The sequence below is a fragment of the Phocoena phocoena genome, chromosome 9, assembly GCF_963924675.1.
Source record: "Phocoena phocoena chromosome 9, mPhoPho1.1, whole genome shotgun sequence".
Classification (NCBI taxonomy): domain Eukaryota; kingdom Metazoa; phylum Chordata; class Mammalia; order Artiodactyla; family Phocoenidae; genus Phocoena; species Phocoena phocoena.
The window spans coordinates 49,778,439-49,794,122 of NC_089227.1; the positions used below are offsets into that span (position 1 = coordinate 49,778,439).

A 15,684-nucleotide genomic window follows, 5' to 3' on the forward strand; every position below is an offset into this window, starting at 1 on the left:
TCAGCACAATTATTCTAATATATCCCCCTGAAGGAAATTAATAGATTGTCCCAAAGAAGAAGGAATAAAGGATACAAAGTCAACTTTCCCATTGACAAACACTTCTTGGACATAAAATACTTGCCAGTTACTGTGCTAGGTATCGGGGATACAGAGCTATGAGAAATCTAGAACAAATTTATAGTAGGGATTAAAAATTGGATCCTCTCTTCAATTTATGGTAAACTGTTTGATCCACAGAGCTATGCTATTATGTACTTTCTTCTAGGCATTCAGAGAATTCTACAAAGAATTCCATTCTATATTATTTTCGGGGAAAATCCATACGGAGACAACATAGAGAGTTACCTGAATATGGATTCATACACTATACAATCTCATTCATTGCATAATAGGATAGACATAGAATGCTGTTCATTCCAAAAGAATCAGTTGTCTGGATATGCCATACCTAGAGCACTGAGGAACATCTTTTGGCCTCGGGACCTTAGCATGTGCTTTCTTCACATATTCCTGCTGCCAAGCCATTCACAGGAGGTTCTCCCAGGTGACTTTCTTTGTCCTTCTCCCTATCTCCCAGATCCCACTGTATCATCGTTCACCCCCACTGTGTTGGACCTTCACTGCTTCATCTGAACAGTTTATCTAGAATATGTACAAACCTTTTAGCTCAACCAAAGGCAGCTATGGTGACACAATTGTTAGGCCATGTGTGCAGTTGAGATGCAAGTATTATCTTGGAAAAGAAATGTAGGAAGTCAGTGAAAAGTACAGGACACTCTAAACAGAAAGGAAGTGTAGGTATTTCAGTGTGACTATCACCATCTTTGTAAGTGTATTTCCATAGTTATTTTTCTGATTACTCAGAATTCTAATATACTTGATGAAAGAATCTTAAGAACATGTTTGGAACGTGTCACAACAATATGCCAAGGAACATACAGGTACTCTCACACACACACAACGGAAAAAGAAGATATGAGTGTCTATCAAAAGGAAAACATTGAAAAGATGATGACAATTATACAAATATGAACATAGTACTGACATGTTGCATAGGGATAATTATAATTTCACTCCATGAAAACGGAATATTTTCAATAGATAATAATGTCTGGTTTTTCTCCTTAAATTTTATAAGCTACTAACTCATATTGTTTTTCTTCATGGCAAATATCAAAACCTTTTCAAGTTCCACTGCTCAAATGAAATGCACTAGATAATGTACAACAAGAAGAGAAAAATCCAGATCATCTCCAAATTGACAGGAAGCAATTTATTTAGAAGGTTGAACTTAAAAAATAATTAAGTCCAGAATTTTACAATTGAAAAAGTTGGTAGTACAATTGATTTTTTTCTAGGATATTTAGCAAATTTTCAATATTATATTTTAAAGAACCCCCCCCCAAAAAAAAACAGCTTGGAAATGCCTGGGTAGGGGGAAAGAATGTATTCAAATCCATTGAATTATATTATGCTTTTTCTGTTAAAAAGTTTTTTATGGTAATTACTCAATAAAGGTAACATACCCATATAAATCAAGTTAAAATGAGGGTAACTAATTTCAAAGTTACTAAACCAGAAAAGTTTTTTTATCAAGATGATAAACAGAACTTTATAGACCAAAAGTATAAATTTATAGACCAAAAGTATAAATTTACATGGACCTCTAATTAGGATGATTGTGTAGTAGATTCTAGTAAAACCTCATTTCTGAGTTTCTAGAAAATGTATTTTATAAATTCAAATGGCTAATATAAATCAGAGATCACTTAGAATTAGATGTACATTATATAATTACTAATTTTAAACAAATTTCTTCTTTCTTAAAGTGTTAAAAATTTTAATTCTGGTCTGTATTTTATATTTTTATTTTAGTGAAAACAAAAATTTACAGATATTTGGTATAAAATGTTCACACACAGAATATATCTCTTATGTGACACTAAGGAAACTTTTAGGGTAAGCTGCAACATCATATCTGGAAATAATTCCATGAATTCTAATTTTTAAAAAACTGTAAGATGATTTGCAGCTTTAGAATACCTGAGATGCAGTGTGAAAATACTGGTACAAATCACTATTCTGGAATGATGTATTCATTCATCAAAGACTCCTATACAAAGGAGTCAGAATTTGGTTCACAGTTTATAAACTTTGTGCAAATTTTGTTATGATAACCTGTTACCCACAGAGGAAGTTATCCATAAACAAAAACAATCTGGTATTTACTAATTTTATACAATCCATTGTAAAACTTCCTGGTCTGAAGTTTTAACCAACCTGGAGTTAATGTGAACCATAACCAGGGTGAGTGAACATGATAAATTAACAGTATCAGAGAAAGCAGATGACATAAAGAGAGGTAACACTCAGTAATAACATATATAATTAAATAAAGTTTCATTGTTCTTGACATAGCCCAAGTGATGTAGTAAGCTAAATCATGGAGTTTCTAATCCATCTATGGTTGTTACCAAATTCAGCAATTCAAAATGCAACCCAGTGTAGAAAAGACATTTTTCAGTTAATTTAAAAGATATTTACAGCTTAATATTTTTAAACAAATTATTTACTCAAATTCTTACAATCATTTGCTGGTTCCTATGACTATTTATTGACAATTATTTCCAAATTTTATAAATGTGTTAATTACCAGCAAGTAAATCTTGTTTTAAAAAGCATTGCTAGTGTAAGCAATTATCAAAATGGAGGATTCCCATTTGTGTCTCTGGTTTAAAGTCTAATTAGTGATTTGTAGTGATCCAATATTTTATATAAATACAAAATCCAACAATTTGCTTTCTTAAGTCTGTAAGGTATATGAGATTATAGATATCTTTACACATACAAATTTTGTTCAGAAATTGGATTTCATTTTAGAAGATATGCTTCTAAACACAAAATGTACTTTATGAACTATCTTAAGCATAAAATCCACAAATATTCACTTTTATTTTTTAAGAATAAATTATTATAATGCATTGCAAAATATTCGCTAATGGAAATGCAACAATTTTTATTTACCTAACCTGTTACTTCACACTGTAGTATAGAATCAATTTTATAAAGCAAAAGTTTGATCTACTGTGAAGTCAGAAGATTATAAGGTAGTGTTTTCAATTCCAACAGAATTTTTCTGGGTTTTAACTTTTCCACAGAGCACTGAAATAAATAAAATTTTTTAGGGTTTGCATTAAGATATTTAAAGGGTTTCAAGTATTCTACAGAAAGAGATTTTGGAAAACACTGAATTCTTTCCAAAAAAATAGCTATTTTAAGTTTTGTTTTACATCACTGTAGAAAGTCTAGAAGACTTTTATTTTTCTCCAAAATCTCATTTTCACCTGAAATAACTGTATTCAGGTTTTCTCAGCAGGTAAAGTATACATTCTTACAAGGTTTCAAATTTCAGAATTCCAATAATGCATTTAAACTGAGCACCCACCGAATCGTGTTGTCTCCTCTTTGTATGTGTGTGCGTGTGTGTCTATTACCTTGCAGTTCTGTTATTTACAATCAATTTCAGGCTTTTTACCTCCCCAGAAATACCTTAGTGAACCCTCAGCATTTGCTAATCTCTTAATTATTGTGAACCGGCCAGCTCCTTCAAGTAGATCGTTAACCACAAGAGTGCCTGACAATTTCCAAGTCATATCCTCTGTCCAAAAGGAAAAGATAGGGCTTTGTGAGGCCGAAAGGAAGCGAAGGAAAACAAAACAAATGTAGCTCATGCTGAAAGTGAAAAGTGCTTGGACAGATTAGTATTTTCTTTTCTGCAAGGCGTCCTGCCAATTTTTTTTTTTTAATAGAGGAGAGTTATTTTTTTGGTCTGATTTTTCAGTTTCTTGGAAAGTGTTGGTATATACCATCCCCACCAGCCCCTCATAATTATTGTTGGTTGTTTTGTGTTTTTCCCATCCGTCTACATCACAGACTGCTGATACGCCCAGCCCGCCTCACTCTGTCAAAACCCCAACTCTGGGCGACCCTGGGTTTGGTAACTCCGCCGACTCCCGACGACACATCCCACTCGCCCTCTCACGCCTCTTATTTTAGTCGCAAGATCCCTCACTCCAGTTGCAGTGAAAGCCGGAAATTTTCATTGAACTCCCCCCTCTTTCTCGCCCCCCACTCTGAGCAGAGAGCTAGGGAGCGGGGAGGCTCAGAGCACAGCCGGGTCTCGGCCGCCTCCCCTCTCTCCGGAAGGCTTTAATTTGCACACTCGCTTGCCACTGAGAGCCGAGCCCCCAACCCTGCCGCCGGGAGGGTCTCCGGCAGAGTCGTCCTCCGGGGCCCCCAACCCCGCCCCCGTCGCCTCCCCAGCTCGGGCCCCGAGCGCCGGCCGGAGCCCCGCAGCCCCGTCCGCCCCCAGCGAGCGGCGCGGGCGGCGCCCTGCGCCGCCCCTCCTCCCTCCGCCGCAGTGCCCACCCCTTCGCCGAAGAGAGTGCTGGTAACTCCTTCCTCCAAGCCGGGTTACCTGCTCCGCGCCGCCGTGGACACGTGTGAAGGTCGGACTGATACCCGCAGCCCCTTCGCGAGGCCCGACGCGGCCGGGCCCCTCAGGTAAGGAGCTGTGCGCTTGGGTGGGTGGGCTGCGGGGTCGGGGGGGAGGGTCCCCGGGGGAGATTTGGAGGCTTGGCCGGTGTCGGAGGCGAGGGTGGGTAGGGGGGACGGGGACCGGGTGGGGGGGGGGGCGGTAGGTTCTCGGAATAGGCTTTGGTTAACCCCTTACGAACCGAGGCGGGGTAGTTATGGGGGCTAGTTTTGGGGAGCTAAAGGAGTTTCTCCTAATCCGGCCAGAGGACGCCAGATTAGGACGCCACACGAGGGACGACCCCCAACACCGAGATCCTGTGCCAGCTCACACATAGCCTTGAGCACAAACGCACCCACAAACACTTTTTATCCAGCTTCTTCAAACGGAACTCAAACTCTACTCGGAAACTCACATAATAATCCACATTTAGGGTTTAAAATGCACTGCTGTTGCGGATTCCATGGGGGAGAATGTGTTTCGGTGCCTTATGTTTATGTCCCCCGAAAGCTCGTTGAGGTACGGTGTGGGCTCCACCTTACCCACTAAGAGATAAATGTTAACGCAGACTTCTTGCTGGCAACCCCTGCGGGCGTGTTATGCACACTTAGAGGAGTGCACGCAGGCGGCCAGTGCCCAGGCTGGAAGCCCCGCAAGGATGCACGCTTGCTTTAGTTTCCCAGTTTACGTTTCTAATTTAAAATATCGAAGTTAAAACGCACGCCCCGGGGTGAGCACCTTCGGGCCCAGCACCGCGCCCGTCAGTGTGCACGTGGGCGCATCTACTTGTGCGCACACGCGGGAGTCGTGGTCCCCGGTGCGGCCTCTTGTCGCTGCGCTGGTGGCGACCCTTGCGGTGCTTGGCAGGCTTCGGGAGAGGCACATGAAGGATTTCATTGAGTGTGAAGACAGAGAGCAGAGACAGAAAGCAGAAGGAGGCGGCTGCAGCCTTTGTAGTCGCGGAGGAATGCGGAAATGTTGAAGCACTATGTCAAACTTTTTTGAAATGGGGTCAAGACACATTCAGCCAGCGTGGGAAAGCAACAACAACAACAAAAAAAAAGTGGAGGAGAGGGGGGGAAAAGGCACTGCTGCTCCCGTTTCTCTCCGCCGGAGCCTACAGTCCGGGGAGCGAGGGGGGAGAGCCGGGGCGGGCGGTGCGGGGCCAGGCGGGGGCAGCGGGCGCAGTTCCCTGCGGGGGTGGGACGTCCCCGACGCTTCCTTCGCTGCCGAGCGGCGGTCAGGACTGGGGAGCGGAGGGGAGGGGGGGCCGCGGGAGGGGGCGGGCTGCGCAGCCTGCGGCGGCTCCTCAGCTACCTGTGTGGCCCTCGGCCTGCCTCAGACCGCGGTGCTGGCTCTAGGGGCTTGTTCCTCGGCTCCCCCAGGATTCGCCTTCACCTTTTAAGGAGAGTTTTGAATAGAGTGAGTGTGAGGGTCTCTGCCCTCGCTGCGGGCCCCTGCGCCCGCAAGCCGTGGGGGTCACGCATTTTGTTTCTATAACGCCTGGCAGAAGGCGACCGCGCCAGCGGTTGCCGGGCAGGTAATTCCGAGGTGCCCCGAGAATTTCGGACACGCGGCTGTAGTGGCGACTGTCCGGCCGAGGCCAAAGCGGCGGTGGGGAGGAGGTTCCCTGGGTCCTGGATTGCAGCCGAATGGGAAGGGATAGTGCGTCGTCCCCTACCCACCCCGCTTTGTTGTGTGGGGGGCTCCTGGGGGGCCACTGGCTGCTGTTCGGACCCGGCCTTAAGCCGAAAGGGGAATGGAGCAGCCACCTCTGCTGCCTACTTTGGGGACGACCCTGGGAGTGGGGAAGAGTTCGCGAGTCCAGGCCTCAAGGGCGCAACCCCTTCTCACTTTCCCCTGGAGGCTCAGCATTTACTCCCCTCGCCCACCCCTTTTAAGGGGAGGCTGAGTTTTGCTCAGGTTCAATCGGTTGAAAATTTCTAGGCGAGTCACGGTTATGCTGCCTTCCTTCTGAAGTTGTTCTCCAAGGAGACGACAAGCTGAAGTGCGGTGAACACCTCTTTCTCCCACTCTTAGGGTCCCGTGGGCGACTTCCCACCCCACCCCCAGGGCCCTGTCGCTCACCCACCCCCGAGGAGCGGGAGCTCCAGCCCTCCCCGACCTGATGGGTCTCCACCAGGGAGGTCCTCTAGGTCGGAGGAAGAATTCCGCTTCCAATCCAGATTCCTTTACCCTAAAAAGACCATTTGTGTGTGCAAGTCGTTTTAAAATGTGTCCTCGTAGAAAAACTGAAAGTGGAAAGAAAGGAAGCAATTTCCGAGCAGATGTCTGACCACCCCTTCTCGCACACTCCCAGCTTCGGGTTACAGGGTCCTGGGAGCCCCCACCCACATTCTGCGGCCGCACACCAGTGGACCCGCGGTCTCTCCACACCAGGTTGTGCACGACCCCGAAACGCCCCACGGCATCCCAGGAGCCCCTCTCCCTGCACCTCCAGGCCTGGGCAGGCGGGGAGGGTAGCAGCACAGCACAATGATATAAGGATAAATATTAAGCCGTGACATTGACGTGCCCGGCGCCTCCCCTCCCCCGCGCTCCCGGCACACTCTGGGCTGCTTGGCACGCCCCCTCTCGTTCCACTGCGTCTCGCGCCCCGCGCTCATCCCCGAGGGGCCCCTGCAACCTCTCCGCGCGAAGACGGCTCCAGCTCTGCAGGGAAAGAAAAGTAACTTCGCTTTTCTCGGAGGAACCAGGAAGGATTAAGCGGCCTGGGAGAGGGCAGGAGCTCGCAGAGGGTAGCGAAGGGGGCTTCGTAAAGGAGGAGGAGGGGTGTCTACAGGAACCCCGAGGAAGGCGCCTGGGATGTCTGATTACACTTTCTTCTTGTCCTCCCGTCTCCTCTTTTAGGTGGAAGGACTGTGGAGTGAGACGCGCTCGGGCAAAGACTATGTAATCGCCTTGGTGCCTGAACAGAGGACTGAGCTTCGGGGAGGGAAGAGGAGGGATCGGCTTGCTCCTCGGCGACTCGGCAGGCGGAGTTTCGCAGCGGCGGCACCAGGGTTGTGCCCGCCCGCGGGGAGGTCGCTCCATCCAGCCCCGGTGGCCGCGAGAGTCCGAGCGCCGGACCGCGGTAGTCGGCGGGGTGAGAGAGAGCGAGATCGAGCTCTAGGGCGCGAGGGAGCGGGCCGTGGGGTCCGGGAGGAGGCGAGCAGCGGCCACGAGCGAGCCGAGCGCGCCCCCCGCCCGCCCCAGCGGCGCCGTGCCGGGCGGCGTCCGGGCGGCATGGAGAAGGACGGCCTGAGCCGTGCCGACCAGCAGTACGAATGCGTGGCGGAGATCGGGGAGGGCGCCTATGGGAAGGTGTTCAAGGCCCGGGACCTGAAGAACGGAGGCCGTTTCGTGGCGCTGAAGCGCGTGCGAGTGCAGACCGGCGAGGAGGGCATGCCGCTCTCTACCATCCGCGAGGTGGCGGTGCTGAGGCACCTGGAGACCTTCGAGCACCCCAACGTGGTCAGGTGAGCGGTGGAGCGGTGCCCGCGCCGTCTGGGGCCGCGCGCCGTGGGAGGGCCGGGACTGGGATCCTGGGGCCCACGAAGATTGAGGGGCAGGGGGGCGGCTAGGGAGGCCCGGCGCGACCCGTTGACCTTACGGAGTGAGAGTAAGTTTTGTCCACAGAGGCACGAGCCAGAGCCGGTGACCTTGCCAGACAGCGAACAGAAAGACAAGTCATAAAATGTGACCTGCGCAGGCCTCCTTGCCGCTGTGCAAGTTCTAAGTGTTTTCTCCCTGCCCACCCTGAAAGGCATCCAGAAAGATGGGCGTCTTTTAGGGACAGAACAGGCCAACCTGAGACGCACCCCTCCAGCCCCAGCATGGTTTCCATGGCCATTGGGGGAATTTTTGAGAGAATGAGTGAGAGGTCTGAGGATATGGTGATAATTAGTAGAAAGAAAGCTTTATTGTCGGGGCCTAGTAGAAATAAGGTTTAAAAGTACAGAAACTTTTAAGAATAGTTTTGCCAGTCACACAGTTTCTTTTTATTAACGTTGCATAATAATAAGGATTTCTGATGGTCTGAGGACTTCAGTGCTGATGCCCAGTTTGTGTCATTTAAAAAATTTCTTCCCAAAATGTTACCTGTTTGCATTACTTTATGTCTCTGGGCCAGCATAGTCCTTAGACTCCTTCTCCAAAGGGCCAGATGTGAGTCCAGGTTGTGGAATCTTTATATTCTAAAGGTCCTGCCCTTTCTTTTCCTGGGTGGGTTGTGCTGGTGGGTGAGGAGGCACCAGTACTTATAGCCTCTCTTGTGTGGTAACCAGTATTAAACCAAAGTGTGTGTCACTTAAGATAATGATGTTTTCTTAGTGATCCTGGAATTTCCCCATTGTGTGTTTGACATCGTGTGGTGTGTCATCCTTTTCTTTTTAAAACAGAGGTGCATAGTTTTAAGCTGAAAAGGAATGCCCAGAAACTTCTACAAATCAGGGTGTGATTTCACCTTTCTCAACTCCTAAGATAGTATGTTCCAAAAAGGAGGTCTTGAGGTCTTCTTCCTGCCTTCTCATCCGTCTAGGGGTTCTGTTCAACAAATATGTGTCTACTACTGTATGTGTGCTGTGGATGAAATTATGTAAATAAGCACAGCTAAATATTTTTGTAAAAAGGTCAAACAGTTTAACATTAGTCATCAAAGTGGAGAGACCCAAGGCTGACCTTTGAAATACCAAGCCCTCTGTAGTTTCAGGGAGCCCAGGTATCTACAGAATCTTCCTGGGAGGTTTCAGCTTGTCTCCTCTTATCCCAGGTTGGATGATTTGTGTTGTGCTTTGTTCCTGACACAGTCAGACTCAGGCTAGAAGGCAGCAAAGAATCATAAATACCTAAATAAAGTAGTAAATGGCTATAATGACAGGACCCTAATATACCTCTATTTTAGCCAGTAAAGAAGAGAGGGACAAAAGATAATGAGACTGAGGGAATCAGTGTTTTAGGAAGATGGGATTATAAATAAAAGCAATAGGTAACCTTTTGTGTGTGTGTTTTCTTTGTGGAAAAACAACAAAAACCCTTTTGGGGAGTCTTTTGTGATATTGGAGAGAAAAGTTAAGGGTACATTTTGTCCCCTGTAACTTAGTTATCTTCCTAGTGGAATCACCTAGACACTTCCCAAAGGGTGAATTCCACCACTAGAATTGTAGGTCCAAAGTTCTTGTTTTATTTTGTCTGTTACCTTTGGATAGTGTCCAGTTAAGGATGATTATCATGTATATAAATAAAATCATGTTCTTCCAATTGTAGCAGTGTTACAGAGGCACCCCGGTGTAACATCCTTTAAAAAACACAATTTATTCTTGTGACAAAGGAAGGTGGTTTTTGTCATTGTGCTGGTAGATTTTGGCTAATCCATCTTATTCTCTTGATTTATTCTCTTGAGGTTGGCATGTCTTTACAGATTTCTAACTAACCCATGTCTTGGATTCTATACTGAGAATTTTTAGGAGACTATACTTACAAGTTGAAGACAAAGGCATCATTTTCTAAAACTATGTCACATGTTAAGTGGTGATGATGACATCTACCTCTTAAGAATTGTGAGGAGAAACTGAGATAGTGTATATGAAAACACTTCGTAAATTTAAGAATGCTTCAAATGTCCACGTATTATTTGTGTTCAGGCAGGTTAGCGTGGCCCTTGCCATGGAGAAAGTTCCCAGTAAGGCCTCAGTTCACCTGACCTTTCCTGTAGAACAAGTCATACTCAAGCCCAGACATTACAGGCTCTGGAACCAAGAAGCTCCTTGAATATAATGAGACTGTAGTTTGTCAGAAGAGACCATCAGTCAAATGCCATGAAATTCAGTGACACTTCAGAAAATTATTGATGATGTCATCCTCACGAGCTGCAGATCTCCATTCCGTTTTGTTTCCTTCCTGTTTCTTCTCTTCCACTTCTGCCTTGGGGCAATTACTGGCCCCCTAGTCTTAGCTAGACTAGGAATTCAGATTTTAGAGGATGCTGATATTTGTTCAGGCAGGATCAGGAAGTCAAGCACAGGTGACAACAAATTCTTTCCTTCCAAGGGAGAGTTGTCAAAGTTGGGCCCCCAAACCTGTGATTTATTGTTGTCCCGCAGGATCCGTTTTACAGTCCTATGGCTGGTTCTTTAAAGGTTTCTTAAAAGGGCAGACGCCTTAATAAGTGCCTTCAAGTCACAAGTAATTGATCATGATCATAGGCACCTCCCACAGATAGTTAAGCTTCTAAGCTTGAAGGAGCATAATAAACATATTCATTTTTCAAAAGTTTAAGATTTAATTTCGATGGATTTGCCAGAAAAACTGTCTTGTTATTGCTGGCACTGGTACTGCCTGCATGCACAGGGATGATAACTTGAAATTCTTGCTTACCTGTGCTTGATATATCCCAGGCCCAGGCTCGATCAGCCAGTCAGTGTCTGGGATGTAGACTTACTTGTATTTTGCAGTTGGTAATCCCAAATCCTGGAGACTTTGCCAGAATCACACTTCAGTATCAGCTTACATTAGAGCTTCTGCACTCCACAAACGAATCCTATTTTACATTCTGAACTAAATATATATAGTAGATAAAATAATATGTTTTATCAGCAATCTGTTCATTCATCAAATATTTACTGAGGGCCCAGTATTTGCCAGACAGTGCTGGAAGCTGGGGATACATCAGTGAACAAGTCAAAAAAAGTCTCTACATTTACAGAACTTAACCTTGTAATGGGATGAGCAGTTCTTTTATCTTTTTAAAAATTCAGTTCTCTTTATTTCCATTGGCTTGTTTTGCTATATTTAAGCTAACCATTTTTTTCAGAGCAACTAATATTTGTGGTAATTTGGTTACCCTGAATTTGCCGATTGAATAGTTAGATAACTAAAACACTAATCAGAATCAAATGCTTTTGGGGGATTAAATTTCACTTTAGGCACATACAAAGAGATCTGTATAAGAAGACGTTGACATGTAATTAATAGATACGAACATTTGAACTCCACTTACTCAACAGGGATTTAGGAAAGGACCTACTGTTTAAAAAACGTGGGGTTAGGTGCTGGGAAAGATACTTGGGTAAATCATACCTGGCTACTCCTCCCAAGTAATTCCCCTGTGTTTGAAGAAGTAAGATGATCACCAAAACCCCGTACATGATAGTATCATGTCACTGCAAAGTCCTGGTAAGTGCTGTCAGTGTTGTCTCCAGGGATTAAATTTGTTAGTGTAGCAGTAAAGGTAATTCAAATTCAAGTGCTGGTTCATGAAACTAAAACTCATGGTATTTCAGTGAGTAAACTTGTGTCTGAATATGTTAAGTTATGATTATTAGCATATTTAATCACTGCTTAAAAACGCCAGAAAAATGCATGCAGCTCAATGATTATTAGGTCATAACCTCAGGTGGGTTAGTTCATGGGAATCCTGAATAAAAGTGTTGTTTTGTAGGTGGATAATATGTTTATTAGGGCTTGTCTCAGTGAAGGCAGGAAAAGCAGGGGTTTAAATTGCCTTTTTAAATGTCAGTATGTGAAAAGTATGTTTGGTCTTTCATTCTCTAACAGTTCCTGAGAAGGTCCCAATTTATTGAGCTTATTTAGTAAATACACATTTTCACAATGATGTTCTGCCCTTTCCTTGTTCCTGCAGAACTTGGTAGTGCTGAATTGTTGCCATTGATTGCACTGTATCCTTTTTTTTTTTTTTTTTTGCTGTACACGGGCCTCTCACTGTTGTGGCCTCTCCCCTCTCCCGTTGTGGAGCACAGCCTCCGGACGCGCAGGCTCAGCGGCCATGGCTCATGGGCCCAGCCGCTCCGCGGCATGTGGGTTCTTCCCAGACTGGGGCACGAACCCGTATCCCCTGCATCGGCAGGCGGACTCTCAACCACTGCGCCACCAGGGAAGCCCTGCACTGTATCCTTTTTACACAACTATTATCACCGTGGAATTACTAGAAGTTCTCTATCAAAGAGAAAATGGCTTCTAAAAGGGAAACTTGTATAAATGTGAATATCTTTTGGTGTATTTTCTTATGTTTAAGACAAGGGTAAATGGATATCTATGAAAATAGACTCCTTGTTAAAAGTAAATTACCCTTAAAAAAATATGCCTCACTATTGATGATTTTCTAGGAATGTTTTTTAAGAACAAAACATCCAGTACTCACACTGTGTCGTTGGAAACTCATGAATATTAGGGTTGAAAGATACTTTGGAAGTCTTTCAACCCTTTTATATTATAGATAAAGAACCTAAAGGCCAGAGATCAGGCAGCTTGTCTGTCATGCCATTTTAAAGTCATTGACTTTCTCTAAAATCTGAGTAGCAATTTTAAAATAATTCTTTTTGTTTGGTGGAAGAAGTTAACTCAAGTGGGTACATTTCTAGTTCGGAAAATATGAGCTATATGTAGACAAAGGTGATAGTTTGCCAGGAATAAATGACATATCAACTCAGGAAATTCCTGAATTCTGCAGTATGCCTTACTGAAGTAAATCTGTAAAAAGTGTGATGATTATCCATTAAATTCTGCTTTTAAGGAAGTTGGGTAATAACTATGATTATTTAAATAGCTGGAGTTAAATAATAATATGGGTAAATAATGTAGTTAAATAATTAAGTAATAATATTGAATTCATTTTAGACAGAATAGTTAAAACATCTAAATGCTTGGAACTCGTCATATGAATGAGCTATTACATAATGCGGCTCTGGCATCTAATACCCATTTAGTGAAATAAATACCATAATACTTGAAAATTAGGTAGCATAACAACCTCTAGACACCTAAGCAAATATGTTTTACCCATGCTTCTTGAAGAACTAGTAACATGATTTCTATTTCTTATGAAGTTCAGATAAGCTTCTCAGTCTTCTTAGGAAAGAAATTAATTGTGAGCTTCCTGCTGTGGTAGAACATAGCAGGGATGAAATCTGGGTGCAGGAGGAGTGGCAGTAGAAGAAGGTAGTATTGGTAATGTTGGGCTATGTTCAAGGGCCAGGAGGTAGCACTGAAAATGGACACAGGTGGTTGGTAACAAGCCTGCCTACATAAAGGTTACCATTTGAGTGGTGTTCTGTAGATGCTAAGTCTACTGGGACGGGCAGGTGAGCAGTCAGAGGAAGGAGTTTTATAAGAGCCACTGGGCAGTTGTTTTGAATGTCACCAGTGTGCTACCATACTTGATTTTGTTTTACCAGCTGCACATGTAACTGCTCTCCACTGAGGTGAAATGAAGGCATCTTAAGGCATGTGGCAGGAATCTGTGTGAGTGTGCAGTAGTAGCCTGGAAGTCTATTTGGGATGGAATCATTATTAAACACTTAGTAGTTTACCTAAATTTGGACAATAACTGACTTTGTCATTTAAGTAGGCATTTTAATTATTGATTCCTATTTACCCTTCCTAAAGGATTTTAGTTCAGTAGAGTTAGAATCACAGTATAAGAATTTTTTTCATTGAAGAAGGTCTTAGGTTTAACCTAAACCAACCCCCTTTGGCCTGTGTAGGAATTGTTTTGTAAATGCATAAAAGAATTGTCTTATTTTTAGTGGGCTATTTTATTCCTTAGTTATATGCATTGTAGATACAAACTGAGGATAACTAAGGTTCAAACGCAGGTTTATATCCAGTGTTAACAGAACAGGATGACTAATGGTCACTGCATATTAGAAAACATTCCCTTGGGATAGAAAAATATTTTGTTTAATGATTTTATGTTTGCTGACTTGAAAACAAGGATTGTGTGTAGCTTTTATATTCCTAAATAACAGTGTCCATACTGTTAGTTGCCCAATATGTTTCCTGAATGAATGATGTAGAATAAATTAAATTATAGACCCCTTAGATGAGAACTTTTCATCCTTTTAGAGTTGCATATAGCATTAGTAGGTGTCTCCGCCTAACACTGGGAGATTATTGGTATTAACTGTACAGTATCTGTATACCAAGGCTATATAATAAGAGCATTCAAATACTTATTGATATTTTAAATTTTCCCTGTGACTGTCCATTTTTTCGTCTTTAGTACTAGCTTCAACTTTGATCGGATTTCCTTGTGTTCTTCGTGTGCGTTTGCTGCATGTATCCTACAGTCCGACTGACTAATCCATTTCCCCTACATATATATGCTCCTTGCCATCACCTCTTCGACTTTAGTTGGGGCTGATCTCAGAATGTGTACACAGTGTTCCTCCCTGTACCACTCTTTCCACCTGTTGAAGCATCCGTCAGAACCAAGCTCTAATGCCACCTTTTTGTGTGTGTGGCGTACTCCTTAGTACCTTCATTTGGATAAAATTTCTGTTTCCTTTGAACCCTGACAACTTTGGCCCTCCCTTATGGCACTTAGTATATGTCTGCTCTTTAATATTATTATGTCTGTTATTTAAGATATAATATTAATCTCCCCCCCCCACCCACCATTTTCCACAGCCCAGCTGTGAGCTCCTTGAGGCAGGGAATGTGTTTTGGGTCATGTCTGTTTACATTCTACATCCAGTGGAAATAAATGAACAAGTGAATGAAATAATGGAAAGGACGTCCAGTTACTAAGTAAGGCACCACGTGGATTGTTTCCATCACATGAATGTTAATACTAAGGAGTGTCAAATAAAGAGGGAAAATGGATCTGTATATTGGGTTATGCTTACTTGGTTTCCTGGGGATAATAAATACTGAAAAGAGAAAGTTTCATTTTTGTTTTATTCCAATCTTTATAGTTTTTCTTAAAGTGAGTTTTAAAATTTAAGTAATTCCCATAGTTAACTGTACAGTCTTGGACTTAATTTACATACTGTAGAGAAGACATTAACATTAGGAAATGTGCACACATTCAGTAAAAGTTGAAAACGGTTTGCACATTTTTAAGTGTAAGAACGTAGGGTATTCTGGATACACTTTAATCAATTGCTTGAATTCTTTTACTTTTTTTCCCCACTAATTTGGCTTTCTGTACTGGAAAAACCCTTGTTTTCTTGTTCCTTGCTGTATCCCAAGCACTTAGCGTGGTGGCCAGCATCTTGTAGCCCAGAATAAATATCTGTGAATGAATGAATGAGTACATGCCATCTAGGATTTCAGAATTGATTTTTTTTTAGTCAGAATTGGGTAATAATGTCTGAAAGCATATGTAAGATCTATAGCTTTCAACAAGT

The 15,684-nt window shown here is 43.5% G+C and overlaps 1 protein-coding gene across 1 annotated transcript in view; it reads left to right on the forward strand.

Moving 5' to 3' along the window:
* Nucleotides 1-4,423: 4,423 nt before the first annotated feature.
* CDK6 (cyclin dependent kinase 6) overlaps nucleotides 4,424-15,684 on the forward strand; it is a 224,644-nt gene continuing 213,383 nt past the window's right edge. Inside the window, exons 1-2 of the mRNA XM_065883455.1 lie at nucleotides 4,424-4,566; nucleotides 7,409-8,016. Of these exons, the coding sequence (XP_065739527.1) occupies nucleotides 7,784-8,016 (233 nt within the window). The 5' untranslated portion in view covers nucleotides 4,424-4,566; nucleotides 7,409-7,783. The remainder of the gene's footprint in view (nucleotides 4,567-7,408; nucleotides 8,017-15,684) is intronic.